We start from the raw sequence: 20,953 nt of genomic DNA, 5'->3' as shown, positions 1-20,953 counted from the left end.
ACTAATTTATTTCGTTCTCAGTAACTTTACATTTGTCCTTACAAAGCTTTCTACTAACTGTCGCCCGCAACCCCATCCGCACGGAATTAAAAAATAGAACACGATTTCTAGATCTACTGAATATACATATAAAATTTCATATAATAAAATCGGTCAAGCCGTATTGGAGGACTTTGGTAACTAACATCGAAAAACAAATGATATTTTCTGACAGTGAAACGTCTCAATATAATTAGTTATATCCATCGAATTCGATCTATGTTGTAAAGGATGTTCAATTTCTCCATTTACGTGTCATAAATAAAAATTTTGGAGATAATGTTACACATGCTATCCTTTGATATTATTTGCAGTTCAAAATTACTTAGTTTAATTTCTTCATGTATTTTCTTATTTTCCAAATTGTATCTCATAATATCACGCTTAGTTTTACATATGTACGTACTGTTATTTTGTTTATGGCTAATGCACTCCTAGGCCTCGAGATACAGGCTCAGCCTAGTTCGGGGTCTGCAACATACTTCACTGTATATTATTCTAACGTGTTTTTGTGAAATAAATTTATTTTTATTCTTATAAGAATAAGAATAAATATATTTATTTTGTACCAAACGTTACGTTAACGTAGCATGATTATAGAATCTTAGCATTAGCACTAAGCAACGTTAATAACTAGAAGTGCTATCTGTGTAATGTACTGAGCTAATTCACTTAATGCAGATGATACTTGAATATCAATGGGGCTAATTGCACGGCGGAGTGTTACGTTACCATGTTAATATCTGATGCATCAGCTGTCGGAAGCATTCCCGCTCTATATACTAACACTTATGTACTTATGTACTAAATTAATTTAGTATTAAATTTTAAGATATTATTTTGATATGTTATTGTAGTCGAATAATTTTGTTTTTGTTATTATTTCTTTTTGGCTACATGTAATCTGAAACATAATATTATACTAACCATCGCCCGCGAATCTGCGCGGTATTAAAAAACACTTAATTCGCCTATAGAGTATGTTCTACATCTATACCAAATTTCATCAAAATCCAAAGAGCCGTTTTAGAGATACCTTGTAAAAAATTCCCCTTCATTCTTCCATCAATCTAAACTTTCGCATTTATGATATTAATAAGATTAACCTACTTTTAAAATTATATGTAACATGGGTACAACAACTTGTTTCACTATTAATAACTGTGGTTCAAAGACAACATTAGTCGCATACATTTCCTAAATAAATTCGGAATTCTATAGATTTCCTAGAAATTGTGTATAATTCCTAGGTTTTATATATTTACCGTAACATTTACATATAACAAAACGTGTGCATGTTGATGTCTTTTAAAATATATGTTGTATATTTTAATGTCATGTTTTAAAACACCCCTTATACAAAAATGTGTCACATTTCTCTGACATTTGTTTATATAAATAAAAGCTTTATAAGCTTTGTAAAATTGAAATTACGAGCATACCCGCAATCGTTGAAAGTATTGTGTTAATTTTGGCCCCTAAATTGCTGCTTACGGTATGCTTTGACTCCTAACGTAGGTATGTTCAAACTTTTTTATAGGCTACAAGAAAAAGTTTGTTGAAAGGGAAATATAAAAATTAATTTATGAGTTTGACAAAAAATGTAATAACCTGAGATGTAATTTTTATAATTGTCGTTGTGTTTCTTTATAAATATTTTGGTTTGTAGAAATACTCTAATAATACAATTAAAACCTCAAGTAAAAAAGCGATTTATTAATAATTTAAATTAATAAAATATGTTGAAAAAAAATTTAAAGAACCGTTGCATTCAATGCAATATTTTTCTCGCCAATTAGTTAACTACATTGCGAACGTGATTTTTTTCGCACGCAAAGGTAACGTTAAAGTCTCCTGGAGTAAGCAATTGCTGAAACAACCTTAGCAAATTTATCGCCATTAAATCACGGCAATTCATTTGCAACAAGCAATGTGGGACGAATGGTGCGTTAACTATTTACCCATGCAAATACATTTTGTCTTCACACGCTTTTAGCTTTATTGCTTTGTGTGGCAGATTTACGTCATTCTTTTTTCTATCCTATTTATTTATTTTATCTGTTGCTGGCATAAAATAAACTAATAAAATTAAAAAAAAGATATTGCAATAATTCTAATTAATCTACTCCTTGTTTATTGATAGTAATTTTAGCATTTGGTGGTAATTAAATGTGTACTACCAAGTCAATGTTTCAACACCCGTGAGACATATTGCAGTCTTTGTTTATTTCAAAGAAATATGAGGGATAGCAATATGTATCAATACTAGTATCTCGTCAGAAACCCAAAGATAAGATATTTTAATGGCCAAGACAAAAACAATTACGAATTACAATAACATTTTTATCAAACACTTTGGGTTTCAACGAACGCGGGGTCAGTAAACTAACAGACAGGTCGCGATGTTGCTACACAGTATGTTCCAAATTATCGTAATTATTTTTATGGAAAAAGTTTCCTTATTTTATTCTGTGGTAAATTAAATGTTCTAATTGAATAAATTCCGCATACATCAGATAAATATTTAAAACAGTGGTAATATAATAAAAATTATTCATTAAGACTAAATCTTTTAAATATTTTCGAATATTATTCCTCAATTTAGCTGTAATATTTTCTTAAATATTAAAGATTTTGCTTTACCTGACTAATTTTTGTTATAATTTTTAACAATGTAAATTATGTCGTAATTATGAATCATAACTAACTGTAGGTTAGTAGGTAATATAAAACACATTGTTTTTGTTACTTAAATGATATTATACAACTAAATCATAATTTTACAATTAGTATTTTGTAATTTAACAATGCAAAGTCGGTCATGAATCACTTTTAACAATAATATAAAACGATATAAGTAATAGAAGTTATCAATATATATAGTATCGCTTGAACAAAATGTTTTCCGCAAAATAACACTCTGTATAAAGAATATTTTGTTTAGAACAGTTTTTTCCTCTTAAATGTGATATTAATTTGGTATAACCAATTTAATCATATTACTTAGTTGTAATAAATGTATAGAAGCATTTAAAAATTAACAAGTGTTTAATTTCTATTCAAATAATTAGAACAAAAATTAGATTTTTTTAAAGTATTTATTTAAATAATGGTAGTTTCCCGAATATTTCGCTATCTGTGTGTTACTTTGTGTTTATGTGGAGTAAACTCAATGTATTTAAAAGGTCCACCCATAACAAGGTATGATCCTTGTGGTCTTGGTATGATACATTTTGAAAAAATAAAAAATAAAGTTTGGCAAGGTGTTTTAAATTTGGGTATATTTAATACCGATGGAATCACCAATGGAATCGAAATACAAATTAATTTCGAAAAAAGAATGGCGGTTTTTGAGGTGAGAATTGACATTTGTAATGTATGTTTCCAGCGTCGGTGGCTCAGGGGTCAAGCACTTGACTGGCAATCTGCAGGTCCTGGGTTCGAATCCCGCCATGTACCAATGTGTTTTTTCTATTTTCGATTTACATATGTACATTAATCCGACGTTCTGACGGTAAAGGAAAACGTCGTGATGCAAACTGCACATATCTGCGAAGACATTCAAAGATATGTGTGATGACTTCAACCTACCCGCACTTGGCCAGCGTGGTTGACAATGGCCTAATCATCCTAACTTAGGGTTGGCTCCGAGCCCCTCGGTGGGTTCGTATAGTGAGCTGATGATGATGATGATGAATGTATATTTATAAAAAATTAAATGAAGAAAGTATTCTTAGAAATTTATTTTATTAACTATTGTAGTCAATGTAATAAATATTATATTGTTTTATTTCAGGCTACTCGACATGCAATAGTGACCGTTGAAAATAACCAACGAGATTTTAATATAAAAATTCAGTATGTACCAAAACTTTATATATTTTACTTAGCCGTAATCGAAGAAGGTGAAGATGTCCCAATCGTAAAAAGATTTCTTATAAACAATCATATTTTATGTGACGATACAATCAAGGCAAATATCTTATATATAAAATTCTCGTGTCACAATTTTCGTTCCCATACTCCTCCGAAACGGCTTGACCGATTCTCATGAAATTTTGTGAGCAAATTGAGTAGGTTTGAAAATCGGCCAACATCTATTTTTAATCCCGCGCGGACGGAGTCGCGGGCGACAGCTAGTTTTAATATAAAAAGCTTTATTCGCGAAATACTCTTACGACAAAACTTACTCGGCCAACACACACAAAAAATGTTGTATTTTTATTTATTCTCAGGAGTCACAAAATGTAAGCAAATTCAACGTAACAAATGAGAACGATACAAAATATCGGCATATATGCGGCAGACGAAGTTTGAATCACACGGAACTGACATCGGTTAGGACTAACGTCAGAGCTGGCGACTGGCCGTGGCACGTGGCACTTGTGGTCAAAGAAATTATCACAAACATTGATAGATATCAGTGCGGTGGCAACATTATATCCACAACTGCTGTGTTAACAGGTACAACTTAAAAATGATACAACTGATGCACAGTTTCCTTAAAAATAACATCATTTAAAATAATAAATGTTACAGTTCAATTACCATCTCTATGTCAAATCAATTGAGTTTGTTTTTAGCCACCTTCATTTGGAACAACAGATAAGAATTGCTATTATAATACATATTTAATGAAAAGACCGTCTTGCCCATGATGACATCTATTCTGTCCTTGCTGATGTCCGTGGCTTTTGCACTAGATGGCCCATGGCTTGTTTGCCCATATCTATCATAATAAAACGTAATTCTGTTTCAGCTGGACACTGCATAAGCAAAAATGGTATCAACGTAGATCCTTGGAGAATAACAATATTAGCTGGAATAAGTAATTTAACTGATTTAAATCAAGTGGGCCGTCAAGTGCATAATGTAAGTTTTGCACTGTTTTTGTTAATAATCTATATCATGTTGACTTTTTTGTAGCAATTAATTTCATGATCGTCAGCTCACTATACGTCCCCATCGAGGGGCTCGGAGCCTACCCTAAGTAAGGGGTGACTAGGCCATAGTCAACCACACTGGCCTAGTGCGGGTTGGTTGACTTCACACATATCTTTGAAATTCTTCGCAGATATGTGCAGGTTGCATCACGATGTTTTCCTTCACCGTAAGAACATCGGATAAATGTTCATTTGTAAATCGGAAATCGAAAGACACATTGGCGGGATTCAAACCCAGGACCTGCAGATTGCAAGTCAAGTGCTTGACTCCTAAGCCACCGACGTTCTAGCAATGAATTTATCTGATATCAAATGACCATGCTAGGCGATATGTTGCAAATTAATCACCAATATATATGGACCGAGGAGAAATTGAAAAATCACTGGCTGGTCAAATTCTATAGAATGTATTCCGATATATCGATATATTATTTTTAGTAAAAGACTACAAACAACAAATTTATTCATATTTCAGGCTTTACAAGTTATACTTCATCCGGCGTTCAATGACGACCAAGCTACCGCAGACTTGGCCATCGTAAAAGTTACAACTTTCCGATTCACAGAATATGTGCAACCTGTTTGCATCTGGGGACCAGTGTATGACAAATCGTCGCTGTTCGGAAAGGAAGCGACTGTAATTTATTCCTATACAGCCTTTGCATATATTTTCCTTATGTTTAATTTTCATTCGTGCACCAATTTATAATTTATAAACTATTGGCTCGACCGCAACTTCGTCCGCGAAAATTAAAAAAAAATTATGAGTAGCCTATGTACTCTTCCCGTGTTCTACATCTATGTCATATTTCAGCGATATCCATACAACTATTCTGAAGATATAAACAAATAAACATCCATCCATCTAAACATTCGCATTTATAATATGAGTAAGATAGTAAGATAATATTAGTAAGATTAGTAAGATATTTGAATGAAAACTGAATTTTCTGGCCTATGATTTAAGCGTAGCTTATTTTGAATTTAATAATTTAAATTTCCAGATTGTCGGCTTCGGTACAACGGAGGACAACAAGCTTTCTGATACACTCAGATCTGCTTACACAATTGTTCAGAATGACTTAACCTGCATTGCGTATTCATCTAAATTATATGCCAGTCTGCTGAACGAGTTTACATTCTGCGCAGGATATGGACCTTCATCTAGTAACTTTTTTATACTAATTTGAACCTTCAGTAGCTTGATTGATTTTAAAGAGTGTTCTATCATAATATGAATAGACTCAATCATGTTTAGTTAGTAATATTAATGTTATAGTCCTTTTCAAATATTTTGGTTGCCCAAGGTCATCGACGCGCTGCGCCGTGCTTCCCGCATTCTTCTGCTACTTTAAAATTGTATTCTTCGCAGCGACTTGCAATAAGGAGCCCTCAAGATATCTGAAAGTTACCATGTTTATGTTATGATCAAACGCAATTAGAATTAAAAATCACATGTTATTACTGGAATTTGTTACGCAATTTGTAAGTATTTTTTATATTTATCATATAATTATGTTTTATTCTAGATGTCAACGCTCGAAACGGCGACAGCGGCGGAGGTCTGGTGGTAGCTATGGTGCAGTCTGATCTCTCGATTAGTTGGTTCCTGCGGGGTATTATTTCCAAATGTGGAGTTCCACCAGGACATACTCAGTGCGATCCTAAATTTTATATTGTATACACAGATGTTGCACCGCACTATGGCTGGATATATCATAACGCGGGTTTACAATATAGTAGCAATGTGCTATATTAGATTATAGCTACATTTATACTGGATATGTATTATTCATTCACAGTCACAAATTATGAAAGATTATCGGTAGAAGTAAATTCTGATCTGGGGACCTAGCACGAATATTTGTGACGATCGGCTTCGTATCGTCATCGACAATTATGTAAAAATTGGTATAAGAATTTTCATCATCATCAGCTCACTATAAGTCCCCACCGAAGGGCTCAGAGCCTACCCTATTAAGTTAAGGGTGATTAGGTCATAGTCAACCACGCTGGCCAAGTACCGGTTGGTTGACTTCACACATATCTTTGAATTTCTTCACAGATATGTGCAGGTTGCATCATGATGTTTTCCTTCACCGTAAGAACGTCGGATAAATGAACATATGTAAATCGGAAATCGAAAAACGCATTGGTACATGGCGGGATTCAAACCCAGGACCTGCAGATTGCAAGTCAAGTGCTTGACCCCTGAGCCACCGACGCTCGTAAGATTTTTAGTGTACTTTAAACTCGATGCGCTTGTTGAGCATTGCAAAAATTTTGTCGATTACGATAGGAAAGAAATTGTCATAGATACTCGTGCTAGGCCTTACTTTTTAATATTGTTTGAGATCTCTTTGTAATTGTTCGTTTGCGTTTCATTTCATTTACTTACTTTCATAAAAGCCGTTGAACTGGAAATATCCTTTGATTGTCTTGGTGATGTCAAAGAAAAACATAACAATGACTTTCACAACATGTTAGCTTTGATGCATACGAGGAAGGCGTTAGTGATTGTTATAAGCATTGTGAACGGAGTGAGAGAACTATTATTACACTTTGCTAGTTCATTCACTGATTTGAGTGAGCGAAACTTCATTGTATAGTAAGGATTTTGATGGATGTCATTTTATCATAGCAAAGATGATTATGAGAGCAATCATTAATAAATTATTCAAACTTTCGTGAGACATTATAATAAACTGATATAAAAACGGCTAAACACTCACGTATATTCGTCCGGTGGCACCGACTAGTTTCGACTGTTGATCAGTGAGCAACGGGCCGCGCCCGCGAAATAATACCAGTCCCACTCACCCTGATGAAGGGCCTCCGATGGGCTCGAAACTAGTCGGTGCCACCGGACGAATATACGTGAGTGTTTAGCCGTTTTTATATCAATTAATTATTATTGTAGTAAATTTTTTGTTAATAAAGGATTAGTAGCAAATTATGTTAATAAGGAAAATAAATTTTAGAACAATGTAATTTTATTATAACAGGTTATAAATTATGCTTACATAAAATACTATGATACGATACTTAAAATAAATTAACATGTGCGTAGAATTGTTTCATCACAGTTAATAAAATATAAGCAATTATCTAAAACGGAAATTGTTTTGCATAGAAATTACATGAAGATTAATCATGTTGGCAGATATACAGTTACAGCTTATCAATTTAATTTCAATATAATTTCAGAAATCCTTTCTTTTTAATCTTTTTTTTTCTAATAAAAACTGACTCAAATCGCTGAAATAGCGAAGTGACCGTAGCCCATAGACATACGCAATTGCATATGCGTTGCCCACCTTAAATCGACGGAGGAGAGCATGCACAGAAAGAAAATGTTTTCCCTTTCCATGCATCCTCTCATCCGGAAAGTCCACTTCCCATCCTTTACTTATAAGAAAAAGGGTAGGAAGGGAAAGAGGACTAAATTAGGTCTCCGGGACGAAACTGATGTGACAGTTGTATCAAGATATATTTCCATCTCTTTCAGTCTCATTGATAAAACAGAAACAACAATAGTATGAACACTGATCATGTGACAGGCATGGCATATATTTGGCCTTATAAGTTTTCAATAAAAATAAAATTGTTCTAAATTCTCCGTCTATTTATTTTAATACACTCTTTATTTACTAAATTGGTTTTTCTGATTATTGTTTACACATAGCTAAAGGAATAATTAATTTTTATTCCTATTTCATTCCCTTGCATAACTTCATTGCTTAGGGTTCCATATCGCCTTGGGGTACATGGTAAATATAACCAAATGTCAGGAATGTCAAAAGCAGACCAACATATCTTACTGCAAAATACCCATTAAGTTACCAATTACCAAAAATTACAATTAAAAATGTTTTTAATAGTAATTTTTGGTAATTCTTTTTTTTTTAATCTCATTTAAAAAAGACATTGATAAAAAAGAGTAGTTATTAAAAGTCGATAAGCTTTTTTTTTTGTTTTGGTTTAAGAAAAAAAAATTAACGTCACTAAATTACACATTGGGACCGGGCATTGTGGCAATCACCCTTAACTTAGGGTAGGCTCCGAGCCCCTCGGTGGGGACGTATAGTGAACTGATGATGTTGATGATGATTGTGGCAATCGATGGGGGAGGCCAACGTCCAGCAGTGGACAAATTTACGCTGATTTTGATGATGATGATGAAATTACACAAACGTACTTGTATCAATTGTATTGTTATATTTAATCTAACTAAGTTAAACGTGAAATATTTCCATCAGTTCAGTCATCATTTGTGTCTTTTCGTGAAACTTTATTGAGTTCGTCCTTTTTTTAATTAAAAGTTTTTTTTCTTAATGAGATCGTTGTCTTCATCACTTTTCGGAATAACGACCGAACCAAAAGTTTCGTCGATTAAAACTTCTTAAAAGGAAATGTACCTGAGTTTAAGCAGGACTCGTTAATATTTTAAATTCTCTGATATTTGTAATTAAATTGTACTTTAGCTTTTAACAAGACTACAAACTATTTAAGTTGACTTCATTTTTAACTTTGGAGCGTCGGTGGCTCAGGGGTAAAGCACTTGTACTCTGCACGTCTTGGGTTCGAAGCCCGCCATGTACCAATGTGTTTTTCGATTTTGGGATTTACATATATACATTTATCCGCTCATATACTTACAAACTTGCTCCTATTAATACAATGTCTATGACTTATCTAGTTCATTCTATGTCCATTACACGACCGCATCACGACATTATGTAATCTACACCCGCTCCTCACCATGCGGCGTAATTAACCATCCGAGAAGCAAACTAACGAAGCTATGTGTCCGATTCATTGGTGCATGATCGTGCATTAAATTAGTATGTAACAAACCTCCAGTAGCTAGTTACAGCTAATACGAATGAATTGATACTTCGAATTAGTTTTTCAAACTTATCGCATACACGACATTTACGAAAGACAGTAGTAATGTTCTTAGTACTAGACTAGCTGTCGCCCGTGACTCCGTCCGCACGGTATAAAAAAATTAACTAGTATGCCTATTTGTTTTTCTAAGCTATGTTCTACATCTATGCCAAATATCAGAGGATACAGCCATTCTGAAAATACCTTCAAACATCCATCCATCCAAACATTTGCATTAATAATATTGGTAAGATAATTTTCTTTTAATGAACTTTGATTCCCTAATGCAACAATCAATGGCTTAACATGTTACTATAATGTGATTAAGTAAATTAACTGCCAACATTTTTCTGCTTAAAACTAATATTACAAAGTAAGTAAGTCGTAAATTTCTGAGACCGAAATCATAATTTAAAACATATTAATTCTGTTTTGTCAAAAATTATGAGAAGGTATCGATATGGATTTATATATACAAAGATTTTAGTCACGCAAACCAACTGTAAGGAAGATATTTTCTCTATAATAATGACAAATAAATCGTTATAACATTTTGTGGAGTTCAGACGCTTCAAACCTCAGATTCCTTTGATCTCTGAATAATGTTATAAACAAAAGTATTTTACGTTATAATTTTTTAAACCTCAGAATAACTATTTAATAAAAACATACAAACAATATTACATTTAAAAATTTAAATGTGCATTTATGTTGTTAAATTATCTTTGAATAGTCGATTGTGCCAGGTTAATGATGCATTTTATTTTATTATTCTTTTGAATGTTTGCGAATCGCGTACATTTCGATGTAATATGAAACGGTACGGGCCGCGTAGTTACCAATGGTGCGGTAATAAACTGCGTAAGCCCGCGTACCAACTCATTGGGGCATGACCGTGCATTAAATTAGCCTGCAACAAGCCCACCAGCCCAGCTCACCGGGAACTAATACTGCGGTGAATTGCTACTACGAAACTATGATTAAACGCGGAATCTATAATCGGTTTGTCGTCGAAACTTCCGTATTGAAATTACTTCGAACTAAAGTTGATGTATAGTTACACGTTCGATTAATATTCCTTATTTGACCTTAAGTATTCTCTTGAGATGATGATATAGTACTTTTCAAAGCTTCAAACCAAGAACATACTGATCAGATTATCATCATCATCATCAGCTCACTATACGTCCCCACCGAGGGGCTCGGAGCCTACCCTAAGTTAAAAGTGATTAGGTCAAAGTCAACCACGCTGGCCCAGTGCGGGTTGGTTGACTTCACACATATCTTTGAATATCTTCTAGATATGTGCAAGTTGCATCACGATGTTTTCCTTCACCGTAAGAACGTCGGATAAATGTACATATGTAAATCGGAAATCGAAAAACACATTGGTACATGGCGGGATTCGAAGCCAGGACATGCAGATTGCAAGTCAAGTGCTTAACCACTGAGCCACCGACGCTTGGTACGGTAATCGTAAGATGAGCTAACTACAATTGTTTGATTTAATTTTATCTAAAATAGAAAAAAGTGTAAACCCTATCGATTTACCGATAAAAACCCAAAGAAAAAGTAACGAACAGCTCTAACTAAAACTAAATTCAGGTTGCATAAGTTGTAACAAATAGCCCAAATTCATTGTGCTAATGTAACTATGAAAACATGATTTTCCGAAAACTATGAACGTAAGAGAAAAAAGAGAGTTTTTTTACAATTAATTTTTTTACAATGCTTAGATTGATTGATTGATAAATAAAAAACTTAATCTAAACAACTTTGGTATTTGTATACTTTTACAATACTAGTCGCGCCCGCGACTCCGTCTGCGCGGATCCAAAAGTAACTTAATAAGTAGTCTATAGGTTCTTCCAGGCTATTCTACATCTAAGCCAATTTCCGCAAGATCAATGAAGCCGTTCTGAAGATATCTTCTAAGTAACCATCCATTCGCGTTAATAATATTAGTAAGATGATTTGTTTTAATCAAAAACAGTGCAATTTTAATTAAAAAAAATTCTATATTACAATATTAATAACGATATTTTATTTCGAAGTCCGGTACACAATAGTGTTTCTCAACACGACGACGGAGACATGTTGACACATTAAGTTTTCCCATTGCAATGTAAGATCCTATTCGATAGAAATTATTTTTATTACTTTAATGTTATTTTGTCAAATGAATTTCGTATTTATCATGTATTTTATAAAGTTTAATTTACCTCATCACTATTTGAGGGTGTCGTTTTTTCGCGCTACAATGGGAATTGATTGAGGAATAACGTTTCGTGACTGGCAGTTTGAGAAATGTTATATTTAAACACGGAATAAATACAAAAGCGTACACTTCTTAGTAACAATTTGTAACTTAAAGGAAATTTGTCCTTTTTTCAATAGATTTTCCTCCTCGGTGTTCCCGCTGCTCGTTTGCCCCCTTCTGTTATAAAAAAAAAGATATTTTTATTTTTGTATCGAAGTAAAATAAAATTATATTATTAAGTATTCATATATTAATAATCTGCTTATTTGGGTGTTTCCCGTTGGGCCTATCGGTTTATCTATCAAACGACCCAAAGGGAACACTCGTTTTCTTTAATAATGTTCAGCTGGTGATTTCTTTAAAGTATTAGTAGTAGTTTTTATTGTATTTAACATCTTTTGATTTAATCAACCTATTTGAAGCCTTGAATCTAATTGAAGCGTCAATAGCCTAAATGTTAAGGGTACTGATTTTCGATCGCGTGGTCTGTGGTTCGAAGCCTACCATTGGACTATTGTAGTAAACCAAGTCCTAGCAGAAGCATAGAGCGTAATTGGAATGGTACAAGAAATAGTAGTAAAGTAACAAAAATCTGCTTATATTTTATTTAATAAAAAAATATTCTTACATACTTCAGATAAGATATATTACCTTAGAAGAATAAGCCCACCAACCTCCTAAGGCATTTTATTTGTTATATTATGTAATTAAAAAACTCAAACATTTCACGTGTTTCACCTTGTGGGAAGTGGGTGCGATGTTAACGGCGTGACATTTTAAAATGTTAACACAACTTTATGCTTGGATAGCGAACACCTGGCGGAAACTAGATTAATTGCACTTTATGAAAGACGTGCTATTAGGTATAAAATAATTAACAATAAAATATTGTGAATTAGTACCAATTTCATTGTTGCGTAAGTGGTGTAAGCATCTCCTAACAAATAATACAAAATTCAAATTAATATCAAACTGAAGATATTTCAGTCTTTTCTTACGACATTTTCTGCCACTAAGTCACAGCAGTTAATGTATATTTATTTAAGAAATATATGTTTTATATATCAATTATACACTTATCATCTTTTTGTACGTTAAGCGTTGAGTTAAATATTGATACATCTATTTAAGTAGGTACATATAATATGTATAAAAAAAACACGTGTTCATTCTTGTGTCCATTCTTTTCGTAACTAACTAATCTATGGCGGGTACGCCGGAAGCTTTTGGTGGGGCAAAATGTCGATGACATGATAGATAATTCATTTGGTAATATATCACTTAAGCATCGGCTCGTAGTTTTAACATATTGTCGTATTAGACGGAGTACTTTTGTTTGATATGGTCCAATAAATTATTTAATGTTCGTACCTACACGAGTTAATATTGTAGCACTTTGGTAGTTGTTTATTTAAACGGAGAATTAATTATTTGTTTGAAGTATTAACCTTTCGGTATAAAATTACATGTCTTATATTTTGATAATATTTTTATATACAAAGCTGTAACATTTCTTTTGCTAATTAGCTTACAATGCTTGCAAAAATTATGTGATGAAGTAAACATAACATTTTACTCAACTGTAAATCAAATCAAGGATAAGATGTAATTATAGCTGAAACTATTCATTAAAATTAATCACCGTCAGCTCACTATACGTCCCCATCGAGGGTCTCGGAGCTTACCCTAAGTTAGGGGTGACTAGGCCATAGTCAACCACGCTGGTCCAGTGCGGGTTGGTTGACTCCACACATATCTTTGATTTGTGCAGGTTGCATCACAATGTTTTCCTTCTCGATGATGGATAAATGTACATATCTAAATCGGTAATCGAAAAACACATTTGTACATGGCGGGATTCGAACCCAGGACCTGCAGATTACAAGTCAAGTGCTTGACTCCTGAGCCACAGACGCTCTCTAAAAATTAATATAAGCTTGATTTTAATTTTCACATTATTTTACAATGTTCATGCAATTTCAGATTTTGTTAGTTTAATACTAACATTATAGATGTAAATGTTTATATACATAGAAGGTATCTCCGAAACGGCTCAACGGATTTTAATGTAATTTGACACAGATGTAGAACATAGTCTAGCAGAATACATAGGCTATATTAAAATGTTTATTATAAATACAATAAATATTTAATTTATATTTTATTCATCATTCAAATATACCATATAAAAATACAGCACAATTTTCTAATGCCACCACGGAAGCAATAACAATTAACTAATTAGTCAACAACGACCTAATCGCATGACTCGGAGTCATTCAATGAATTACATTCGGAAAATTATAACCATCAGAACCAGAGGCATTACTTGAAACTTAATCCTTATTTCTACGTTGCAAGGAAATCAAAGCCGGGCTTTTGTTTACAATCGTAAAAATTTGAATACTGCTTAAGGTTTTTTTTAATAATTTGGTTCGAATTATTTAGGGATTTTTTCTCTATTTTTTTCTCTTATTCAAGATATATTTTTTTTATATCAGAAGGTGGCAAACGAACGAGCGGCCACCTGAAATCACTGCAATAGCGAAGTGACCGTTGCCCATAGACATACGCAATTGCATATGCGTTGCCTACCTTTTATAGACGGAGGAGAGGATGCACGGATTAAGATATATGTAAGTAATATTTGGAAATAAGTCAAGAAAATATACTACAATAATTACAAAAAAACATGTACATAGATGTACATACATGTACATGCATGTTATTATGTATGTCGTGATGTAAATTACACAATCTTACTTCTTACTAATATTATAAATGCGAATGTTTAGATGTTGGATGTTTGTCAGAAGGTATCTCCAGAACATCTTCATGGCTCTCGATGAAATTTGGCATAGAGATAACCTAGAAGAATACATAGGACAGTTAAGTTTTTTTTCCACAAGCAAAAGCTTGAATAAAAGTAACATTTTCTTGCACTTCAAGTGCCCGCTTAAATGAAAAAGTCTTCATAAGAAAACAATTAAAAGATCTCGGTGTTGCATTTAAAAATATTTCTCGGCACTAAATAAGTAAGCCCTGAACATTCCGATGTTTTCCATGTAAAAGCATTCCACACCTGGGATCGTTTCGTGACACAATGCAATAAGCTTTTTTGTGTACCCGGAATTAATCAACCCTTTAGCTCTTATACGTATACAAATAAAGGTGAGTTTTCCGTAGATGTTGATTTCGTCCAGAAACAAATAAGGTTACTAGAGCAAGAGGCTGAATACGGATGTGGACATAAAAATTTGGAAGCACGCGAACCTTACGTGTACTATGGAATACATGGTCGTGGTATTCAAAAATGTTGTTCCTGTCCCTGTATGTCACTTTTACTACCACGGACTTATACTACCACGTAACTTCACAACGGCTAAACGAATCTATATTAAATTTGAAACAGATTCAGGCCTGGAATAACACATATGCTACTGATTGAGTTTTTGTTTTATTTCACGCAGGCATTGTCACGGGCGACACCTAGTCATAATATATAATTTTATTATATAATATATAATGAAATCTTACTCTTAAATCAAACTTAATGAGTAGCCTCTGTGTTCTTTCAGACTATGTTCTACATCTATGCCAAATTTCAGCGAGATACATGCAACCGTTTCAGAGATACCTTTAAACAAACATCCATCTATCCATCTAAACTTTCGAATTTATAATTTTAATAAGAAGTAAGATAGATAACAAGAGGATTTTATATCAATATCAAAGCGTTGCCGGTTTTTCTTTGATGTGTCACAATTGAGTTCTTTGCTTGGGGCATTCGGGGCACGTTCGCTTATAATCATGTTCGAGTCGTCCAATGTTTGATAAAGTTCTCATGTCTCGTACGAAAAATGACGTGTTCCCCGCTATCGCACAAAATAATAGGGACGAGTGAGGAATTCGTGAAATTCTCGTCTGGCCAAGTGACGCTGCAAATATCTTTAATTGTATACCAAGTGCTTTATTTCTATTGTATTCTTGTCTTATACATTTATGAGCATTCCACTTTTTCCCTTATAGATTAAAAACCAAGGTAACGAAAGGCACAACCAAGCATGGTTGAAAGTAAATTTTGGTGCTGGTAAAGGTTGACAAACTAATGTCAAAAATTGTTGCAAAAAATAAAACCCTAATGAAACAAAAAACAAATTATGAAATAACTACAAGTAAAGAAAGTTTGAAAACCATCTATCCTTAATATAAAGAACAATAGTAGTAATGAGGAATAAAAAAATAGACATAAGGCAGTAACCACGTTCGTAAGGGAAGCAACATTTGGTTTCACTTTCACTAATATTCCAGACGTGTCCGTTGCGGGAGCTTCACATACTAACTGTCTGTGATTTTTATGCAGCCCAGCAAATGACAGTGCGTCGTGTCATAGGCACGGATGGGCCGGGTCGTTTCCTCTGATGACCCGGCGTGCGACCCCTAGGGCGGAATAACGACGTCTAGTGAAGCCCCGGACATATCGACACTACTGTTGCTTATACTAATTTAAAACCTGAAATAACCGTAGTCTTAAAAGGTCCTAAACCTTTTTCGAAGTTTAGGCCAATATCATTTTTCATTCAGAAGTATTGTTATTTTGCGAATTTCTGTGCGTGTGAAAAATCTGTACGTCTTTCTATTCTCTAAAATCTCGTATTCTAAGTCTGAATAATTTTGCTATTGTCAACAAGACTTGTCTTTGGACAATTTAAATCGATGGTGATTAATTAGGTCAAAACTGGGTTAATTAGGTCGACAATAAACATGACAATGAGCCATTCATTACTAGAGTCAAAGAAGTACACGAAGTGACATCACTAACGTACGGCAATGCGGACAATTCTGGACGTAGACAAATGCGGCCAGCGAGTCGCCGTGACACGTTCATTGAGCTTTCATTTGGGCAATTTTCGACTAAATCCCGACCAATCGGACGCTCCGGCGGCCTAACTGCCTCCATTTGCCAGAATAAATACTCGCCTTTGAGTGACTTTAAAACAGGTCAGACTTAAGTGTGTAAATGTCATTTGAGAAGGCTACAGGCGCTTTTAAAAATTTATTTCAAAAGAAATTTGAGGAGTTCTTTACGAAAAAGTGTTTACATAATGATCTGAAATTTAAATGGATTCTTTCGTTCCTATTAATATAACTGGTTCACGAAACTTTTCCTTTCAAGTAAAAGTATTTCTAATAAATAATGTTCCCCCTTAGTAATCATCGAAATCTTTCCTCAAATATTTTTTAAACAACGCTAAATTGGAATACTATGAATAGATTTCTAATCTATCTTAAATAACTAGTCAAGTGCCATGTTAATTAAAAAAACTTTTGTTCTCAATGTAGTTTTAAGAATTAAAATTAAGAAAACACATAATTTTTATTATCATATTGTTGGGTTCAAAGCTGTACACTTCACGAGTTTCTTTATAAGCGTCCATTAAATTAAACGTATAGCTTTAGCGAACACCAGTGCGGTATAAGGGGATAATGGTGATCTCTCTTATCGGCCGGGGGATTTACACCTGTATGATATTTCGTATTGCGACCATAAAGACGGTTTACTTTAAATCTTACACATTTAGCGATGATTTAAACTTTGCACTGCGTAAATCCTCACCATTTACACATTTTTTTGTTTAATAATCTTTATGCCTTTTACCTTTTTTATCGGGGGGAAATCCTAATAAAGATAACTTGCTTCAGGTAGGAGGTTATGTGTTCTTCCAACTATGTTCTACAAGTATGCCAAATTTCATTGAGTTCCGTTCAACCGTTCTGAAGATACCTTCTTAAGAAGCTCTCTCTTCTTAAGAAAATCCATCCATCCATCTAAACATTCATCATTCACATGTGTTATTGCAAACAAATGAATTTGTAAAAAGTTACGCACTAGGTTCTAGAAACGAAGCTAAAAATAGCTTTTCAGGGAATGTTAGCATGGTACACATTCACCGAGCTCGTCTAGGCTCTATTGACCCAAATGGACATACAAATAGCTGAAAGGAGGCTCACGCGGGATCATTATTCCCGTTCTACACTGTGAAAAGTGTCAGGACGCTCAAGGACCGACATTTATCAACATCCGAAAGAGACTACTCAATTTGCTGGCAATATATTATCAGGCGCTCAGTCACCTATTAAAATCTCAATATACATTTTAATGTCATTTAAATGAATGGAAACTATTATGAGACTTTTGGCTTAGAGGAATTATTTAATTCCTTTAAACTTTTGTTTTTAGACTCAATATGAACAGCAAAGTAAATCGTAAACATAATATACACTTATATAAATAAAAAATTAAAAAAGGAGAAATATAATGGCATTGCCAAAATTACTATATCTTTATTTTTCTCACACCATAGTTATTCTTAACACTGTAACCCCATAATATATCACAAAAACTAAATAATCCCTCTATAGATTAGAGTGGATCCAGTTAGAAAAGTTAAGTAGTTAACAACTTGATTTATATAGACATAAATCTTCGTCGGGAAGTCTTGTGAGTCAAAACGATGACCCGGGGCTACTTAGGACTGTTAAAAAATCTTTTGGACGGGCAAGTCGGCGCAATCTTTTGCTCCATTAAGTCCTTCACGCTCGCCGCCTATGGAAATTGGACGTAAAACGAAATATTGTAGTCCGGAATAGTTCCTTCCTAAGATTTGTTGCGTCATTCCACAAGAGATGTTCTAACATTTCCGATACCCTGTACGAATACGCCTTTATTTATTTTACTTGTATCTTTGCTATTTCTAAGTGTGATTTTTAATTATAAGAAAACTAAGTAAACCCAGCCAGTGTTACTAAAATCATGCAGGCTGCCCCTTTGTTCTCTAATACCATTAAGGTAGATTGGAACCAATCTGCAAAAGTAAACAAGAAGGTTTCAGTGTTTAACGGGATCTGTTGTTTTTGTTAGCGCCTGTGATATAGAGTTAGCAAATTTACAATCACACCTTTTTTGCGTGTTCGATATTTGTTAGTGTGGTGTGTTACGTTACAAAAAGGCATAAAACTCAGTGTGTTAAGTATATTAACAAGGCAGAAGTAAGAAGTAATTATCTAGATCCAGAGATTTTTTTTAAATTATTGCATCAAAATTCATAAGTGGATGATGTAATATGAGTTTTAAACAGCGCTAAAGAATTTTTTTTTTTCATAACTAGGAAAGTATTGCCAAAAAATGTGGTCAAGTTGTGCCTTAACCATTTTATGTGTTCCATCCTTGTCAAGGGGAGTGCTAACCGTCTCTCCTTTCAATAGACACATTTAACTTATACTCAAGAGTTTGCTTATATGCTGAGCATAACAAAAATGTTGATAGCGTGATGCAGGATGGTAATAAATAATTTGTAATTTCTTAAAGTAAATTAGTAAAGTAAAATAAAAAAAGTAAATAACGTTAATAAAATATAATATCAACAAATATTTAACAGTTTAAAAGACAAAAAAATTACTAAATATAAAAATTGGTAAGGATCGACATTACAGCGCCATCTGTTGGAGCAAATTGAAAATAAAAGTTTTAAACTTGTACCAACTTTTATTAATTTAAATTAAAATTTAAAATTATAAAGTTATTTGGTATACCTCAGTAATTAAGATTTTCATTATCGGGACTAACATCAGTTGCACAATTTTTTGATTTTTGAAAGAATTTCAGATTAAAAATAAAAGTTAACAAAAATTGGATAAAATAATCCAGCAATACTCATTTGTCATTTGTTTTTTTACAATTAAACAAATGAATGCAGTTTCTTCTTAATAAACAAATACTTATTGTACCTTTTTTACAGTTAGTGATCTATATTTTGTAGAAAAAGCAATGGCATACTTTTAATATTAAGCGAACGTTATTTATTGAAATTCACTGGAGCGATGCTTCCTACTTATTGCTTATCTCCGCTATTATTTGTTATTTTCTATCCAACTATTACTTTCTATCTCAAGAATACGAAGATGAATTTCCTATTTAATGTTAGCTTTGTATTTCTCGATTAAAAGCAAACAGATTTTTTCTATAAAACATTAACTTATTCGCCGTTTCTTTTCTCCTCAATAGATGGCGCTGCCTTTATTGTTGTGTTGTACTGATTTTTTTAATTTAAAAAATGTCAGTGTTACGTAGGACGAAAATGATTTCTGAGATTTTTCATTTTTCTACCAAATAATCACGGTCACGAGCAATAAAATTAATTAAAGAGTTGCTTATAGCGAACTAACCGGGGCTTCCGACACCATTGTCTCTATAAAAAGCGTGTCGTCATCGAGACAACGATATATTTTAAACGGAGATTTTGGGCTTCTCCAAGGCAAGTGTTGTTTTTAATTTTTTGTTATTAAAAAATAAGTAAATGTTAATATAAATTACATTAATAATAATTAAAGATTAATACATAGATTATTATTTGCCTTACGTATTCATCAAACCCTATCATTAAAATAAACCAGATAAATATAATGAACATTATTTATCAGCAAAAAATAATGAAAACAGAATACATCCAATAAAACAAGTAGGAAACCAATATTGAGCATATTGAATCGCACAAAACCAAATGGAAATTAATAAATTCCGATAAATCGTAATTAATGAAATGACATTTAATGAAGAGACTTACAACGCAATATCGGACTGCAGATTCTAACATAATTTCATGGACCACTTCATTTTAGTTAAATAATAACCAGCGTAAAACTCAAACTGGAAGTGACTTTTTTCGTAAAATAAAACTTTGAAAAAACTTAAATTATTCAAACTTTCGTGAAACATTATAATAAACTTTATAAAAACGGCTAAACACTCACGTATGTATAT

General features: G+C 33.1%; 1 protein-coding gene across 1 annotated transcript; it reads left to right on the top strand.

The window, feature by feature from the left end:
- Positions 1–3,202: 3,202 nt before the first annotated feature.
- Positions 3,203–6,932, top strand: LOC106120228 (serine protease gd). The gene is made up of 7 exons (XM_013315515.1): positions 3,203–3,394; positions 3,836–4,012; positions 4,275–4,503; positions 4,799–4,911; positions 5,458–5,619; positions 5,987–6,149; positions 6,512–6,932. The coding sequence occupies exons 1-7, from the start codon at positions 3,212–3,214 to the stop codon at positions 6,739–6,741; spliced, it is 1,257 nt and encodes a 418-aa protein (XP_013170969.1). The 5' UTR covers positions 3,203–3,211; the 3' UTR covers positions 6,742–6,932.
- The last annotated feature ends 14,021 nt before the right edge of the window (positions 6,933–20,953 follow it).

The sequence above is a fragment of the Papilio xuthus genome, unplaced genomic scaffold, assembly GCF_000836235.2.
Source record: "Papilio xuthus unplaced genomic scaffold, Pxut_1.1 DF829129.1, whole genome shotgun sequence".
Taxonomy (NCBI): domain Eukaryota; kingdom Metazoa; phylum Arthropoda; class Insecta; order Lepidoptera; family Papilionidae; genus Papilio; species Papilio xuthus.
This window is presented reverse-complemented; position numbering and strand designations above follow the sequence as displayed.